Below are 14395 nucleotides of genomic sequence, written 5' to 3'. Positions count from 1 at the left end.
ACAATCGAAAGTCTGCTGATGGTCAACGAGCACCGGAGTGGTACTTGCTTTGGGCAAACCTATACGGAGAAGTTTTTGAGGCAGGTGAAGTCGGCAACAGCAAAATGATTGCAAAAATAAATTGTGCCCCAGTGGAGTTTTCGCTCTTTACTCTCCAAGACACGGATTTCACTTGCGGTTGTGAAAACCTGAGGAAGCTTGCCGCAAAAGGTAAACCCCCTTAAAAAAAAGAAAGTGCTACCGCACCGCATCGGGTCATGTAGTGTTCCCTGCTTAAGTGACTTGTATCTAGCTAACCATGACCAGGTTCTTGATGAGCGCCTGAAAAATAACACCGATGTCGTGAAAGTGTTCAGATTTGTTGACGATTTTTTAATTATTTGGAATAACGAATCAGATAAATTTGACTAGGGTGGTTTCAAAAACCGCAACCTCGTTCCCTGAAGTGGAGTCTCCTTTGTTGATGCATGAAGTGCCCATAGGCAATTTCATAAGGTTTTTAGACTTGGGACTGTACTTTTCACCACAAAAGGTCTGCTGGAATTATCAGCCAAGAGGCAATAAGCCAGTCCTACCATTTCATTCTGCTCATTTAAAACTTGTAAGACACACAGTAGTAACATCGTGTTTCAATAATTCTCTCATGAAGTCATGTGACCACAAAGTGGAAACCAGTTTCAGAGATCATGCGAAGTGCCTGGCAGATTCTGGTAACCCAATGCGTATGACACTCACCTCTGCCTCGGAAGGCTTGAGCAGGAAGTGTAAAAACGCGTCGAAGAGAAGCAGTACCAGTGCTAGAGCAAAGAAAGCTGCTGTGGTACCATACATTCATTTTATTTCACATAACCTCAGAAGAATAGCAGCAATGTTGTAGGTGGACGTGGTTTTCTCTGCCCCTGAGCGTCTACAGAAGCTATGCAAACAGGCTAATTCAGAGAATAACAAAAGGAACGCATGTTCAACTCAACATCGCAAACAATAAGTAACCTGCACTCATAACATTGTCTATGCCATTCCGCTTTTGTGCGGAAAAACATATATTGGTCAAACTCGCAGATGCATCAATGAGACTAAAAGAGCATCAATATAATGTCACTAGGGTAATCTCGGGTCATTTGAGCATTCATTGCAGAGATTGTCCCTGAAAACCCATGATTGAGTGTACTTCTATATTGTATAGGGCTCATAGCAGGATGACAAGGGAGATTGTGGAGGCCTACAGAATTGCAAAATTAGAGGAAAGGTGTGTGAGCATGCCATCAGTGTCGCTATCTGAAAAAGAGATGATTTCTCGGTTTATCGTTGTAACTATTGCTGTATGTTTTGACCATACCTTGGACCCGTGCACAGTTCGACATGCACCACTGAATGTTCTTTTTTACTGTCTCATTTGCTTCCGCTTGTACGGTATATAGGTATTTATCTATGTGTGCCAAAATAAAATCAATAGTTGAAAGTAGCACTGCCTCTGTGTATCTTTCTATGTCCTCGTTCAGTAGCGCTTACACACTATCATGGATTCAAACCTACTAGCCCGCCAACATGTTTTAATCGAATGCACAGGATGTCCATTAATTGTCCTCTCTGGGACATTCTGGGATCATTACTTGGATGTTACATATTCTACTGTTTCCAGAAATTATGAGTGAATGTGGCATTTAAAGGCACATAGCCTTAAATATAAAGAATTGTCTTTTTCAAGTTTGTACATTTCTTCATACATGTGCGAACTTTAATCACCCTAATGTACTCTCCATGAGATGTAATTCACTTGCCTTCCTGATTTTTCCCGACTTCAGGCTTACAGCTTTCAATGCTTGTTTTTTCCCTCTTTATATGTATACCTATGAAATTTTGGAAACTCTGGAAACAGTGTTGTGAGGGTGGAAGCACACACACCTACCTACACAGCACTGACTTTATGGCAGTTCCTAACATAAAACAGAACAATGGATTTTGCTCTCCATGATTCAATTCCAATCCTGAAACAAGAACTTAAAGATGCTTTTAGGACGAGGAACAGTTAAAGAAACAAACGACAAAAACACTGAAGGCCATCATCCTGTAACAGTTCTAGAACAGAAATGAGTAATAGAAAAGGCAATCAGGCAAGTGCAGTGCATATCAGGGAGTTTTCTGAAGGTGACAAAAGTTTAGAAATGTTCAGACAGGAAAATGAACTTTTAAAACATGCTTAGTGTTTTTGGATTCATCATCCCAAGTGTGACACTAATTTCATGCTGAACAATTGACTATAAATCGGACAATATAGTTTACAACAGTTAAACTTTCAAAATGTAATATTTATTGCATGTACACTTCCCACTTCATAATTAAAACACATCTTCACAGGTACTATAAAAACTGCAGTAGAAGGCTGCTTGTTGAATGTAAAAGCAAGAAAAGCTAAATCAACATGAAAAAGCACTATAGAAGTGTTATAGGTAAACAGCACAGAACGTTAGCATCATGAAGTGAACATTATAAAATAAGAATTACAGAATGTTAAATAATGCGAGAGTGTAAAGCTGGAAAGCAGAAAAATTTGCAGAGCAGAAGCTGGCAGTTCCAGCACATTAAATAGACTGTCTACAATTTTTGAGGACCTACTATTTTGTAGTGCAAAGGAAAGTCAACCCTTCGAAGCATCAGAATGTGCAGTGGTTTTTTTAGAAAGCAAGCACAAATTTTTCAAACAGAGTTTTGTTATTCACGTAGTCTGGATGCCTGCAACACTGGCTACTGTACATGGAAGCAATGCTGTGCTGGTGAAAAAAAAATGGAAGTGCATAGGGTTTCTTCAGGAATGGTTACTTTGTGTAAAACACTGAAATTATAATAGCCCTCCTAGTACACCATCGATTGCGTAGGTAGCTCTTTTAAGTCACCTAAAATCTCGCATTTCCAACAGGCGCAGTCTGTGCAGTCTAGCTGTACCTTTCTGTTGGCACTGCTTCCAAAATTCAAGGCTTGCACGACGATCTAGTAGGCACATTGTCACAAGGAATGCTACTGGCCGCTGTGGTGACGCCAGCACACATTTTAGGCATTCTGCATCCGACAGTAACTTTTGCACCACTCCCACAATGCGAGTCACACCTGATGCACATTGATCTGCACCACCATGTCGCAAGGCACCCCTGAGGACTCATTGATGCACCATGTTCGTATGCATGAAGGCAGTGCCACTTTTCAACATGTGCTATCTGGAAATAAGAAATGACCCTATGATGCAAAGTTAGCAGACACATATAAAATACAAATGCATCAAGTTATCTAAGCAAGATCACTCTCCCTGCGCAAGTTTAAGCCACATGATGGAGCTTACAGTTTGGTTTACACCGTTTAGTTTCAAGTGCCGCCAAAGTAATTTTTGCACCCACTTTGAGAGCCAAATTACAAAATAATGCCTTGCTTGTGGGATACAAGCATGCTTATTTTCGTCAATGTGACACATAATCTCCTCACTCCCACCACAATCCAAAGACATGTCCTGAGCAGTTGACAGTCCTTTTAATACATGGTTGAAAATAATTGTTTTGTTGTGCGTGTTGCTTCCTGTGGTTAACTGAAATATTTATTCACTCAAACTTAATTTTTTTGCCGGTGCACTCAGCCTGCACTGGCTACTTAACTCGTATCTAGTAGTTTCAATGTAGTAGTGCACCAATGTTCTATTGGTGCATTTACTTCATAGTGAACGAATAACAGCACAAAATGACAAGGACGAGACGGTGACACACACATGTGCTGTTACTTACTCTTAGCTATTAAGAGGAAGCTTTAGCTCAAGGCTCCTATCTTAATACAGGCAAAAGGAGAAAGAATTTTTTCTCAGCAACCACTGCATTGAATTTGACAAGGTTTGTTGCATTTAAAAGAAATATTCCAAATCTAGTGATGGTAGGAAGCGGATTTCTGAAGGAATATTATCCTTGCTATAAGTTTTGCACACCACAAAAAACTTGGACCAGTGTGATACTCAACTAAAGAGACTGAACTAAATAACAGGGGTGTAGCCATAGGCTGTTACAACATCTTGCATCATATATATATTTTCCATAGAATATCTATCTAGCTGGCAATAAAGGGCCCATCCGCCAAAGCAGCCTAGGTACAGTGAATAAAACACAGAACTTAACTCTTTTAACACTACATTTAGAAAAGTAAAGTGACATTAAGCTTGCTACACCTGAACTCACCACACATTAGCTTGCACAGATGCAGCCTGGGAAAGTTTTTTTTCCCCTTTGTACAGAACCAGCTCAAGTTGGCTGCAGCATTCCAGCTCAGGAGGGACTGTGGTATCCATGTTGTTCTTTGTTTAGTTGAGTCCCTTCCTTGGGCAATTGTGCGCTTTTTCTGCTAAAAAAATAAAAATAAGGACAAATATAGCTCTAAAGATAAATTAGAATCCAGTTGACATGTAAAGTTTCGCAATCTGAAGGAAAAGTTGTAATATTATGAAATGGTGGCGTCAGTACCAATTTCACAACACAAGTGTTACAAGACAGGCAACTTGAGCTCTAATTAAAACAGGTTTACAGCCATAAAATTGGCAAAATGACAAAAATAGACGGAGAGCAATTTCCATTTAATTTCGAGCTTCTCTGTTTGTCTCAAGTTGTTTGTTATACCCCAGCATGTCAGTCACATTGAAAAAAGGCAAATCTGGGAGGTCCCGAAGGTGCGAAGGAGCACTGTATGAATTGATGAGCAGCTGATTAAAGTACTGTGAATAGGTATGCTAAATACCATTCACTATGTGCAAGATCCTTTCCATCAAGGCTGTAAGAAAATCAATGACATTAGCATCATGCGAATTTTTACTTTAGCACTATTTGCAAGATGAAAAACTACTTGAGATGTAGCAATGCTTAGAAAAAAGAAAGTTGTAACGCACTATATTAGCCTTAATTAAAACACAAACAGTGGAGCACGTGCCTACTTTACAGTATTTATCACCTAGCACTGGTTTTGTGATAACTGCGTCAGTGAGGTGAAAAAAGCACATCCTATAATGGTTCTATAAAAAACTAACTATATAGGCTGGATATTGGCAACAGAGTGCACAAATTGGCAATTCAGGTTGTACTGCCCGATGAAAAAGAAAATTTATTTCATCACGGTTTAATCTGTCGCTATATAACAGTCACCTGCTTTGACGATATGTTATAATAGCCCACTTTGTGCAGAAGTAGAATTAAAAAAAAGTTTTTATACAAGGGAAGCAGAATCTCTATATCGATATAGTCAACGACAGGTCAGGAATGCAGTGGCTAGTTATGTTCCCTGAACGGGAATGTGACATTTGCCAACAAATTAAATTGCCTAGCTATAGTCCCCTCGCCTTTCTCATCCTTCATATCCATGTCATGCACCAGCAAATCACCTCGTCTATATGGCCTTCCTGTCCTAAATGTTACACCAGCAAATCACCTCGTCTATATGGCCTTCCTGTCCTAAATGTTATTCTTCATATCCAAGTCCCTCTCTGCACTTTTCACAGATGCTTCCTGATCAAGAAACCAAGAATGTAGTGGCAAGTGTCCTTCCAAAGGAACATGACATGTGCCACTTAAACACCACGTCTATAGTCTCCCTCTCCTTTCTTATTCTTCAATTTATAGTCCTTGACTTATCTCAGACACTTCCTGCCCAAGAAACCTAAAAATGCAGTGACAAGTGTTCCTCCAAAGAAACATGACATGTGCCAGTTAATCACCTCGTCTATAGTCTCCCTCTCCTTTCTTATCCTTCGTATTTATGCCCCTGCCTTGACTTTTCTAAGACACTTCCTGGCCAAGAAACCCAAGAATGCAGTGGCAGGCATCTCCAAGGGAACATGACATGAGGCAGAAAATCATTGTCTATATTCTCCATCTTATCCTTTGTATCCATGTGCCTATGTTTGCTTTTCTCAAGACACTTCCTGGCCAAGAAACCCAAGAATGCAGCGGCAAGTGTCCCTCCAAAGAAACATGACATGTGCCAACAAATCTCCTCGATAATAGTCTCCCTGTCCTTTCTTATCCTTCATATTTATGCCCCTGCCTTGACTTTTCTTGGACACTTCTTGGCCAAGAAACCCAAGAATGCAGTGGCAAGTGTCCCTCCAAGACAATATGACATGTGACAGCAAGTCACCTCGTTAATAGTCTCCCTCTCCTTTCTCATTGTAGGTATCCATGTCCCTGCCTTTGCTTTTCTCCAGATCCTTCCTCACCAAGAAACACAAGAATGCAGCGGCAAGTGTCCCTCCAAGGAAACATCACATGCGCCAGAAAATCACCTAGTCTATATTCTCCCACTCTTTCTTATCCTTCCTATCCATGTCCCTGCCTTAGCTTTTCTAAAATGCTTCCTCGCGAACAAACCCAAGAATGCAGCAGCAAGTGTCCCTTCAAGGGAACATGATATGTGACAGCAAATCACCTCGGCTATAGTCTCCCTCTCCTTTCTTATCCTTAGTATCCATGTGCCTGTGCTCGCTTTTCTGACACTTCCTGATCAAGAAACCCAAGAATGCAACAGCAACTGTCCTCCCAGTCATGCGATGTCCAGCCGTGCCCCTGTGCCCTTTCCCAGAAATGGCCACCACTGTGATCCAAGTATCCCGATTGCCACCTACTCAACTTTCTTGTGTACAGGGCACTACTTTTGTTGGAGAGGTGAACTTTCCCTCTTTCCCTGTAAACCCTATTGTTTTGTCAGCCGGCTCTGTCAAAGTGGAAGCTTTGAAGCCTCTTTTCTCGTGCATCGTCATGTTGCGCCTAGCAATGCCTTCTTTATCTGTTACATTTAATTTAGCTAAGCTGATGTCATTGTTTTGCTCGGCTGCCAGTGACTCTCTGTCCACACGTAAGAGCCGACCAAAGTTCTTTGAGGCTGGTGACAGCAACAACCCCGTCTCGCTTGCGAGTGCGTCAGCTGTCTCTCCTTGCAGGCGTGAACTTTGACACATGCCTTGTGATATGCTCTTGTTGAGCTAGCCAGCTGGCAGGATTTCCACTACTGCTTTTTCAACCCTCGAGCCTAGCTCAGTTTTTGTTGCCGAGTTTACCTCTTTTGCTACTTCTGCTGGAGCGGCTTTTGCATTTTCAGATGAAAGCGACATGATTTGACGAGCTTGGGATCGCGTCAACGCCTATGCTAAGCCCTCTCCAAGATTCAGCCCCTCCTCACGCAGTAACTGATCTGACCAATTCGAGGGAATGCAAGGGTACTGCAGCGACAAGAATTTGGAAACTGCAGCCTCAATCACGAGCTCCCCAAACGGCCCACTGATCTTGACTTTCACCATCAGTAGACATACGCTGCGTTCTTCCACAACCTGTTTAATCCATGCTACTTCTCCAGTGAAATCTACCTTTACACAAGATGGATGGACAATGTCCATGGTGGCGGCAATATCTCGTAGCACCCGGCATGGTTTTCCATTAATATGCAGGTAGTAAAGATATGGGCATAGAAGTTCCATGTTCTCGTCTCATTCGTCCCCGTAGAAAAAAACTACCCTAGGCCTCCCGCAGTTCACATAAATATGTCGAAGTTTGTGGCACTTATAGCAAAGGATCAGTCTAAAAGATTTGGATTCCCCTTTCTGCTCTTTTTGGATGGCTTCGCCATTTGACTTCTCTTCGCTCTTTTCTGATGTCCGTTTCTCCACGTCTAGTCTGGTCATTTCGTCTGTGATCCCTTTTTGAACGGAAATTGTTTCCACAGTCCATTTTGACCGTCCCAATTTTTCATCTTCGCAGTCAGCTTTCTACGCGTTGCATACTCTGGCTAATTCGACCGCCCTTTCCAGTGTTTTCCTCTGACTTGCACCCACAGCTTCAAAAATTGTGGGATGCTTTTGTAAAACTGCTCTAGACACATACATTCAATAATCATGTCTCTGCTCTCGTATGCTTCCACGCTTTTCAACCACTCAACTAGGTTTGCCTTTAAGCCATATGAAAACTCCGGATATCCCTCACTATCCTTCTTGCCCGTGCTTCGAAACCTTTGCTGAAAAGCTTTGGCTGAAAGGCGGTACTTTCTCAAAAAGCTAGCCTTAGCCTTCGCATGCATAATCATATGCATCTTGTGCTCCAAGTCTAGCAATTAATTCAGCAGCTTTACATGGCAACATAGACAACAACCGCTGTGGCCATGTACTTGCAGCAAAGTTCACCTTCTGGCAAGTCCTTTCAAAATTTCCTAGGAACAACCCTATGTCGTTCCCAACTTCAAATGGCTTTAACAGCCTTTCCATGGAGTATGGTTCTGCCTCATTTGATCATTCCAGAGCCCTTTCACTCGTTCGAGAAAACTGCAAACATTTACTTTCAAGGCTAAGTTGCATTTTTCTTAACTCGCAATCTTTCTTGCATTCCACTCTGTCCTGTTCTTTCTTTCTCTGTCTGTCCCGTTCTCTCTCTCTATCCCGTCTCTCTCTTCTCCTAAGAAGTTCTAACCCAATTCCAATCTCCTCCTCTCTGGCCTGTTCGGAAATCAGCTTTAATATTTCCAATTTCATCATTTTCTTGTGTATTTCTAGGCCCAGTTTCTCACCGACAACCAACAATTCGTCTCTCAGCAGTATCCTGAAATCCATGATTGCTGTTTTACTGCCTTGATCCTGCTTGCTAAACATGGCTAGGTAAACACAACCTAGCTAACGATCAACAATACAGCTTTCCTACTGTTCTAAACTGAACAATGACAACATGAAGCCTAGACAGTCAAAGCAAGAACCAAGCACTCACCACAGACACAGCACCATGTCGCAAAGTCCGTCTCACCGTTGCCAGCTAGTTGTAAGAATTGGGGTCGGGCATGTCAAAATGGGGTAGCTGGCCCATGCCGTTGTCTGACACATCCACGCTAAGGATGTTGTTGAAGGGAGAAACATGTTCTCATCAAGAATGAGGAGTACTGGGTTTAGTTACAATATCTACATGAAGAGTGGAGAATGTTAAATCTCATCAGACTAGCATGACTGAAGTGAAGCACACCGAGGAGCTGAAAAAGTTTGCTTAAACCCCCCTCTGTCCTCCCTAGATCCCTAGGCCAGGGAAAACTTCCGCCCCCTTCTTCCAAGTGGAGCGTCCGAAGTCGTCGAAGGGCCTGCGTTGAGGGCAAGGGTTGACACAATCACTCCCGAACCTTTTTTCACTGAATACACACAAAGGAGGGGAGCTTCGTAGACGGGGATTGCCACGCTTCCCTCAAGCTGGCACCTCTCGGTTCCTGGGATGACACCTCAGTTAGCTGGAGCGTCTGTTAAACGACCGTGGCGGTCACCGGAGTCCATGAGGGAATGCCTCAGAACACCCCTTTTCAGGAGCTTTCTTGCTCCCATTGGTTCGTGAAGGCAACAGTGAACCAACGAACAATACTCAGTCTGCCAAACGTGTCTTGCCTTGCGGGTGCCGCAGGTCTGTCCGAGGGTGACGCAATGTCAGCTTCACAAAGCAATTTGTCGCAGTGGGGCTGGAGAGGCTAGAAGTTCACTACCCCCACTGGCCGATCGTAATAACAGCCTTCCCAAAAATGCTGAACACACTTCTTTCTTTAAGGCATTCTTTCCATAGGCTTTTTGAAACATTTGATGAATTTCTGTACAATTTTTGCAAAATTTCACAGCAAATCAGATATTGATCCTTTGCTCTGTCTGTACATTGATTTGCATTTCGATAAAGACTAAAAATGGGTTGCACTAAAAAGTACACACATAAAATTCTACCTTATCATGCAGCAGTTCAGCTTGTACAAGAGATACATTGGCTCCTTTTGGGTGGCGAGAGTGAGAGCAGTGCTGTTACACCCTCTCCCACGTTTTTGCTGACTCACTGCATAAACTCTTGAAATATACCTCATACATATGTTGCATACAAAATTAAGCCACCTTCATTGGCTTGAGTACAGGTTGGTCCTTGGAACTATTATGTTAATAGAATAGATGTATTTGAAGAAATTCACCAATCTGCTTAGTTTAGTGCATGGAGGTTAGACAAAGAGCTTCACTCAACATCCACAGGTCTACATTACATTCTAGTGTACCGAGCTCACTAAATTTCTTTATTAAGCCTTATATTTAACAACTTTCTTTTCCTTAAAAAATGCTTCACCACATTTTTCACAAATTCCCATGAAAGTACTAACATCACTGCTTCAATCTTGACTTGGGCAGCTTCTTGATTAGATGCCAGTAGTTGAAGTGGAAAGTCCGTGAGTCCATGAGATCAATAAAGAGGCTGCCTTCAAGGTGGTCCATCTCATGCTGAATGATTCTAGCTGGCCATCCATATGCCTGCCACTCATGGGCCTCTCCTTTTTCATTCAGACCTAAGGATAAAGCCAGGACAGCCAACTAGTACAGCAATGTTTCACTATTAATACTGTCAATGTGCAAGTAAACTATGCGCAACAATTACTTTATGCAAAATACTCTCTGCAAAGTCTGATTCACACTAAATGACCTTGCCCCAGAAGGAAAGAGAAATGCCTTTCAGTACCTCGACCCACATCCTTGTGCCTCCTGTGCAACTGTGTAATACCTGTGTCACACAGGCACATTTAGAAGGCCTTCCAGTCAACGGCCTTCGAAACGCCACAACTCTATCGACTCAAAGGAGTTGTCGCGCTGCTACACGGCACTTTTGAAAGGTCGTTGAGTGGTTCAGGCATTTTTGCAAAATTGCGTGGCGCTGTGGATCTTTATTTTCGTTTTCATGTCACGAAAAATTAAACAACATTAAAACCATTTAAAAGCACTATAATTTCTTTTATGCTTGTTTATACATTGCCATACATATAAGTTTAGTTTTTAAGTTGTTGAGTAGCGAAACTGCGGCAACGTTTGCGCCGCTCGGTGCAGCTGCCGTTTTGGTGTGTTCGCACACGTCAAGTGGCAAAAATACTTTATTGAATAATTAATAACACTCATATATAGTATTTTTAGAACATTTGGTTTGATTTGTTCTTTCTAACCATGAGTACGTGCACACTATGAACGACAGGGCATGTTCGCGCCGTTTCCACTTCCGTTGCTCAAAGGCCACTGAGATTTCGATAGAGTTGTAGGGTGCTCCGTTGACTCGATAGACTATTGACTCGGCGGCCTTTGAAACCGCCTGTGTAGCAGCTCGAACTTGACCTTTGAGTCAACTGACTATCGTTTGGAAGGCCTTCCAAACGCCCGTGTGACACGGGTATAAGCTTTGAAGGCCACTTGCTGTTTTTGAAGGTCGCACAAAGACAGTAGCTCCCAAAAAGAAAAAAAAAAAATGTTTTGCTTCAATGATTAGGACAAGTGCACAAGTTGTAGCCACCCATGCTTAGTTTATCCTCAGAAAAATTTATGGAAGTACTATGAAAATGGCAAGCTTCAGTTGGGAGGTAAAATATAAGTAAATGAACATTGCTGTGCCACTCGTCATTTTGAGTGAGTGGTTGGAAAGTCGGACATTCTGGACGACTCTAAGCTTTGCAGAGCAAAAGTTACTAGCTTAGCAGCATAGGTCAGCAGAAAAGCAAAAACTTGGCCGAAAATATTTTCATAGGCTATGTACTTGCACTTGTTGGCACTCACTCATGTTCCTACTCGTACCAAAACTCACTTGCAATCATTGTCGCTTACATTCTCACTTACCGACACTCAGTCATGCTCATAGCCACATCCACTCACTGGCACTCATTCACACTTGCCAAGTCACCCACGTTGATACTCATGTCCCCTTAAAATTACTGTCACTGACTTTTTCTTGTACTTGTGTTAACCGGCACTCACTCCCTTTGTCACTCAGCAGTGTTCTACCTCACATTTGTGAAATGAGTGCGGAGTGAGTATGCATCAGTGTACTTGTGACTGAGTATGCTGACCTGTGCTTAGCAGAGGTTGGCAAAATATCTGATCCATGGCATGCAGCGACTGTGAAGGCTCTCTGAATGTATAACCATTTCTATGAAAAATGCAACCAAGATGTGGCATAGTGCAGGCGAATGCTTACGTACATGCCTACATTATAATAAAAACAAATCACTCCACTAATGGTGTACCTTTTCGATATGTTGTTGCCACTATGGCATTTCTATAGTATTTTGTTAGGCATTGCACGTGTAGTCGTACTTATGACTGTAGCAATAAACTTTAAGGACGTTCCCCAAAAAGTAGCTGTCATACTGCTGCACCAAAATAAAATTTAATACTGTATTTATTAGACTATAAGGCGAGCTTATTCACCAGGATTCTTAGCCTCGAGGTCACCTCCCGACTTATATGCGAATTTCGCTTTGTAGTGTGGCTTTACGGCAGCGTGCGCTGCGATGCCGTGAAGCCACACTTAAAGGACAAATTAGCACTGCCATGAAGCCACACCTATATAACCCGCACTCTGCATGTTGAAGCTTCCTTTCCCCTTATTTTATGGTGGCCATATTACGTTTTGGCTGAGTTGATAATTCATTATTTCAGGCAATCCCCACCAAATCTGAATAATTTATTTCCTGCTCTATATCTCCCTATATTAGTGAGCATACTTTTAAGAGAAAGCTTTAGATCAGGGGCTCTTATCTAAATAATTAGGAAAGGAGAAATCATTTTTCTCGCAAACGCTGCACCAAGTTTGATAAGGTTTGTGGCATTTAAAAGAAAAAAGTTAAATTAAATTATGGGGTTTTACGTGCCAAAACCACTTTCTGATTATGAGGCACGCCGTAGTGGAGAAATTTCAAACACCTGGGGTTCTTTAACGTGCACTTAAATCTAAGTACACGGGTGTTTTCGCATTTCGCCCACATCGAAATGCAGCCGCCATGGCTGGGATTCGATCCTGTGACCTCGTGCTCAGCAGCCCAGCACCATAGCCACTGAGCAACCACGGCGGGTAGAAAAAAGTTAAAATCTGGTGACTGTTGGTAGTGAATTTTAAACTTATGTCGTTCATTTTTTATTAAAAATTGTTGAAAATCGCAAATATTTTGAAAATGAAACTATTAAGTTTATAATACTACCTCAGCAATGAAAAACAGTATTAAAATTCTGTCAATCGCATCTAATAGTACATCTAAGAAGATTGATGTATTATACATGGATCTGAAATACACCACTTATATGCGAGTAGGACATTTGGAAAACCCTCGTAAACAATGTAGCAAATTTATGTAAGATATAAATTCATATATAAAATTTGTCTGCTTTGAATGCTCTAATAGATAACCCGCTGCAGTGGCCTAGCGGCTATGATGTTGCGCTGCTAAGCACAAGGCCTGGCTGCAGCGACTACATTTTGATGGGGGCGAAATGTAAAAACGCACATGTCCCGTGCATTGAGGGCACGTTAAAGGTCCCCTGGTGGTCAAAATTAATCCGTAGTCCTTCACTACAGCATGCCTCATGATTCTGATACATAAAACCCTAGAATCTTCCTCCTGCTCTAACGCATGCAGTTTACAGAACTGTGACATCTGTTCTTGGTGCAGAGCTATGAATTTTTAAACTTTGCTTTTATATTTTTTTTTTCAACCTAACAAATTTTTGAAAAATTCCTTAAAGGAAACTCGGGCCTTCAACCAAAATTTTGCTTCCAACAGTCACTAGAATTAACTTTCTCTCTCAAATGCAACAAATTTCGTTAAAATAGGCCCAGTAGTTATCTCAGAAAAGTGTTTCTGCATTTTATATGTATTTAAATAGGCGGTATCTGAGTAGGACTTCAACTAAAGCTTCGCCTTAAGTTTTTTTGGGGGGAGGCACCTTTGGCCCTGGCACCTTTGGCCCTGGCACCTTTGACTCATAATCATGACCACCTTATAATTGAATAAGTACAGTATCACACTAGTAGCTGCATTTATTAGTACACAGCAGCATAACTGGCAGGTTAGTAGACTTTTTACATGTCTCAAATTATTCAAATACACTTATGAGGACACCATTAAAATGATTGGATTCACCCAGTCTCCGATGATGCTGTCCCAAATGCATAAAACCCTATGTTGTGCCACATATAATTAAATGATGCACAAGTGCCTGCCGTGGTTCCTTAGTGGCTATGATGATGATGGGCTGCAAAGCACGAGGTCGCAGGATGAAATCCTGGCCACGGCGGCCGCATTTCGATTGGGGTGAAATGAGAAAACACTTGTGTACTTATATTTATGTGCACGCTAAGAAACCCCAGGTGGTCCAAATTATTCCAGAGTCCCCCACTAGGGTGTGCCTCATAATCAGATTGTGGTCTTGGCACGTAAAACCCTATAATTTCATATTAAAATGTTGCACAATTCAGTACCATTTGCTATGCTGTGAAGTATTAGGAGTGATTACACATCTTGATAAAAAAAAATGATGCCCAGTTAAGAGACGCTGCCATTACAGGTATCCAACCAATTAAAGTGGTGGACT

General features: G+C 41.9%; 1 protein-coding gene across 5 annotated transcripts in view; it reads right to left on the bottom strand.

Moving 5' to 3' along the window:
* Positions 1–811: 811 nt before the first annotated feature.
* The window catches only part of LOC142589586 (peptide deformylase, mitochondrial-like), a 28584-nt gene continuing 15000 nt past the window's right edge, over positions 812–14395 (bottom strand). Inside the window, exons 4-7 of one of the 5 annotated variants that reach the window (XR_012829895.1) lie at positions 10156–10338; positions 8757–8874; positions 4206–4368; positions 812–3209 (exon numbers count right to left, since the gene is read on the bottom strand). Coding sequence is in view for 1 of the 5 variants with exons in the window: in XM_075701072.1 (XP_075557187.1) it covers positions 10157–10338 (182 nt within the window). In the remaining 4 variants the exon portion in view is untranslated. Of the gene's footprint in view, positions 3210–4205; positions 4369–8756; positions 8875–10050; positions 10339–14395 lie in introns of those variants that run through there. The other 4 variants (XR_012829896.1, XR_012829897.1, XR_012829898.1 and 1 more) reach the window with 4 other exon arrangements.

The sequence above is a fragment of the Dermacentor variabilis genome, chromosome 1 (assembly GCF_050947875.1).
Source record: "Dermacentor variabilis isolate Ectoservices chromosome 1, ASM5094787v1, whole genome shotgun sequence".
NCBI classification, from domain to species: Eukaryota; Metazoa; Arthropoda; class Arachnida; order Ixodida; family Ixodidae; genus Dermacentor; species Dermacentor variabilis.
Note: the sequence above shows the minus strand (reverse complement) of the source record. Positions and strands in the feature narration are given on the sequence as shown.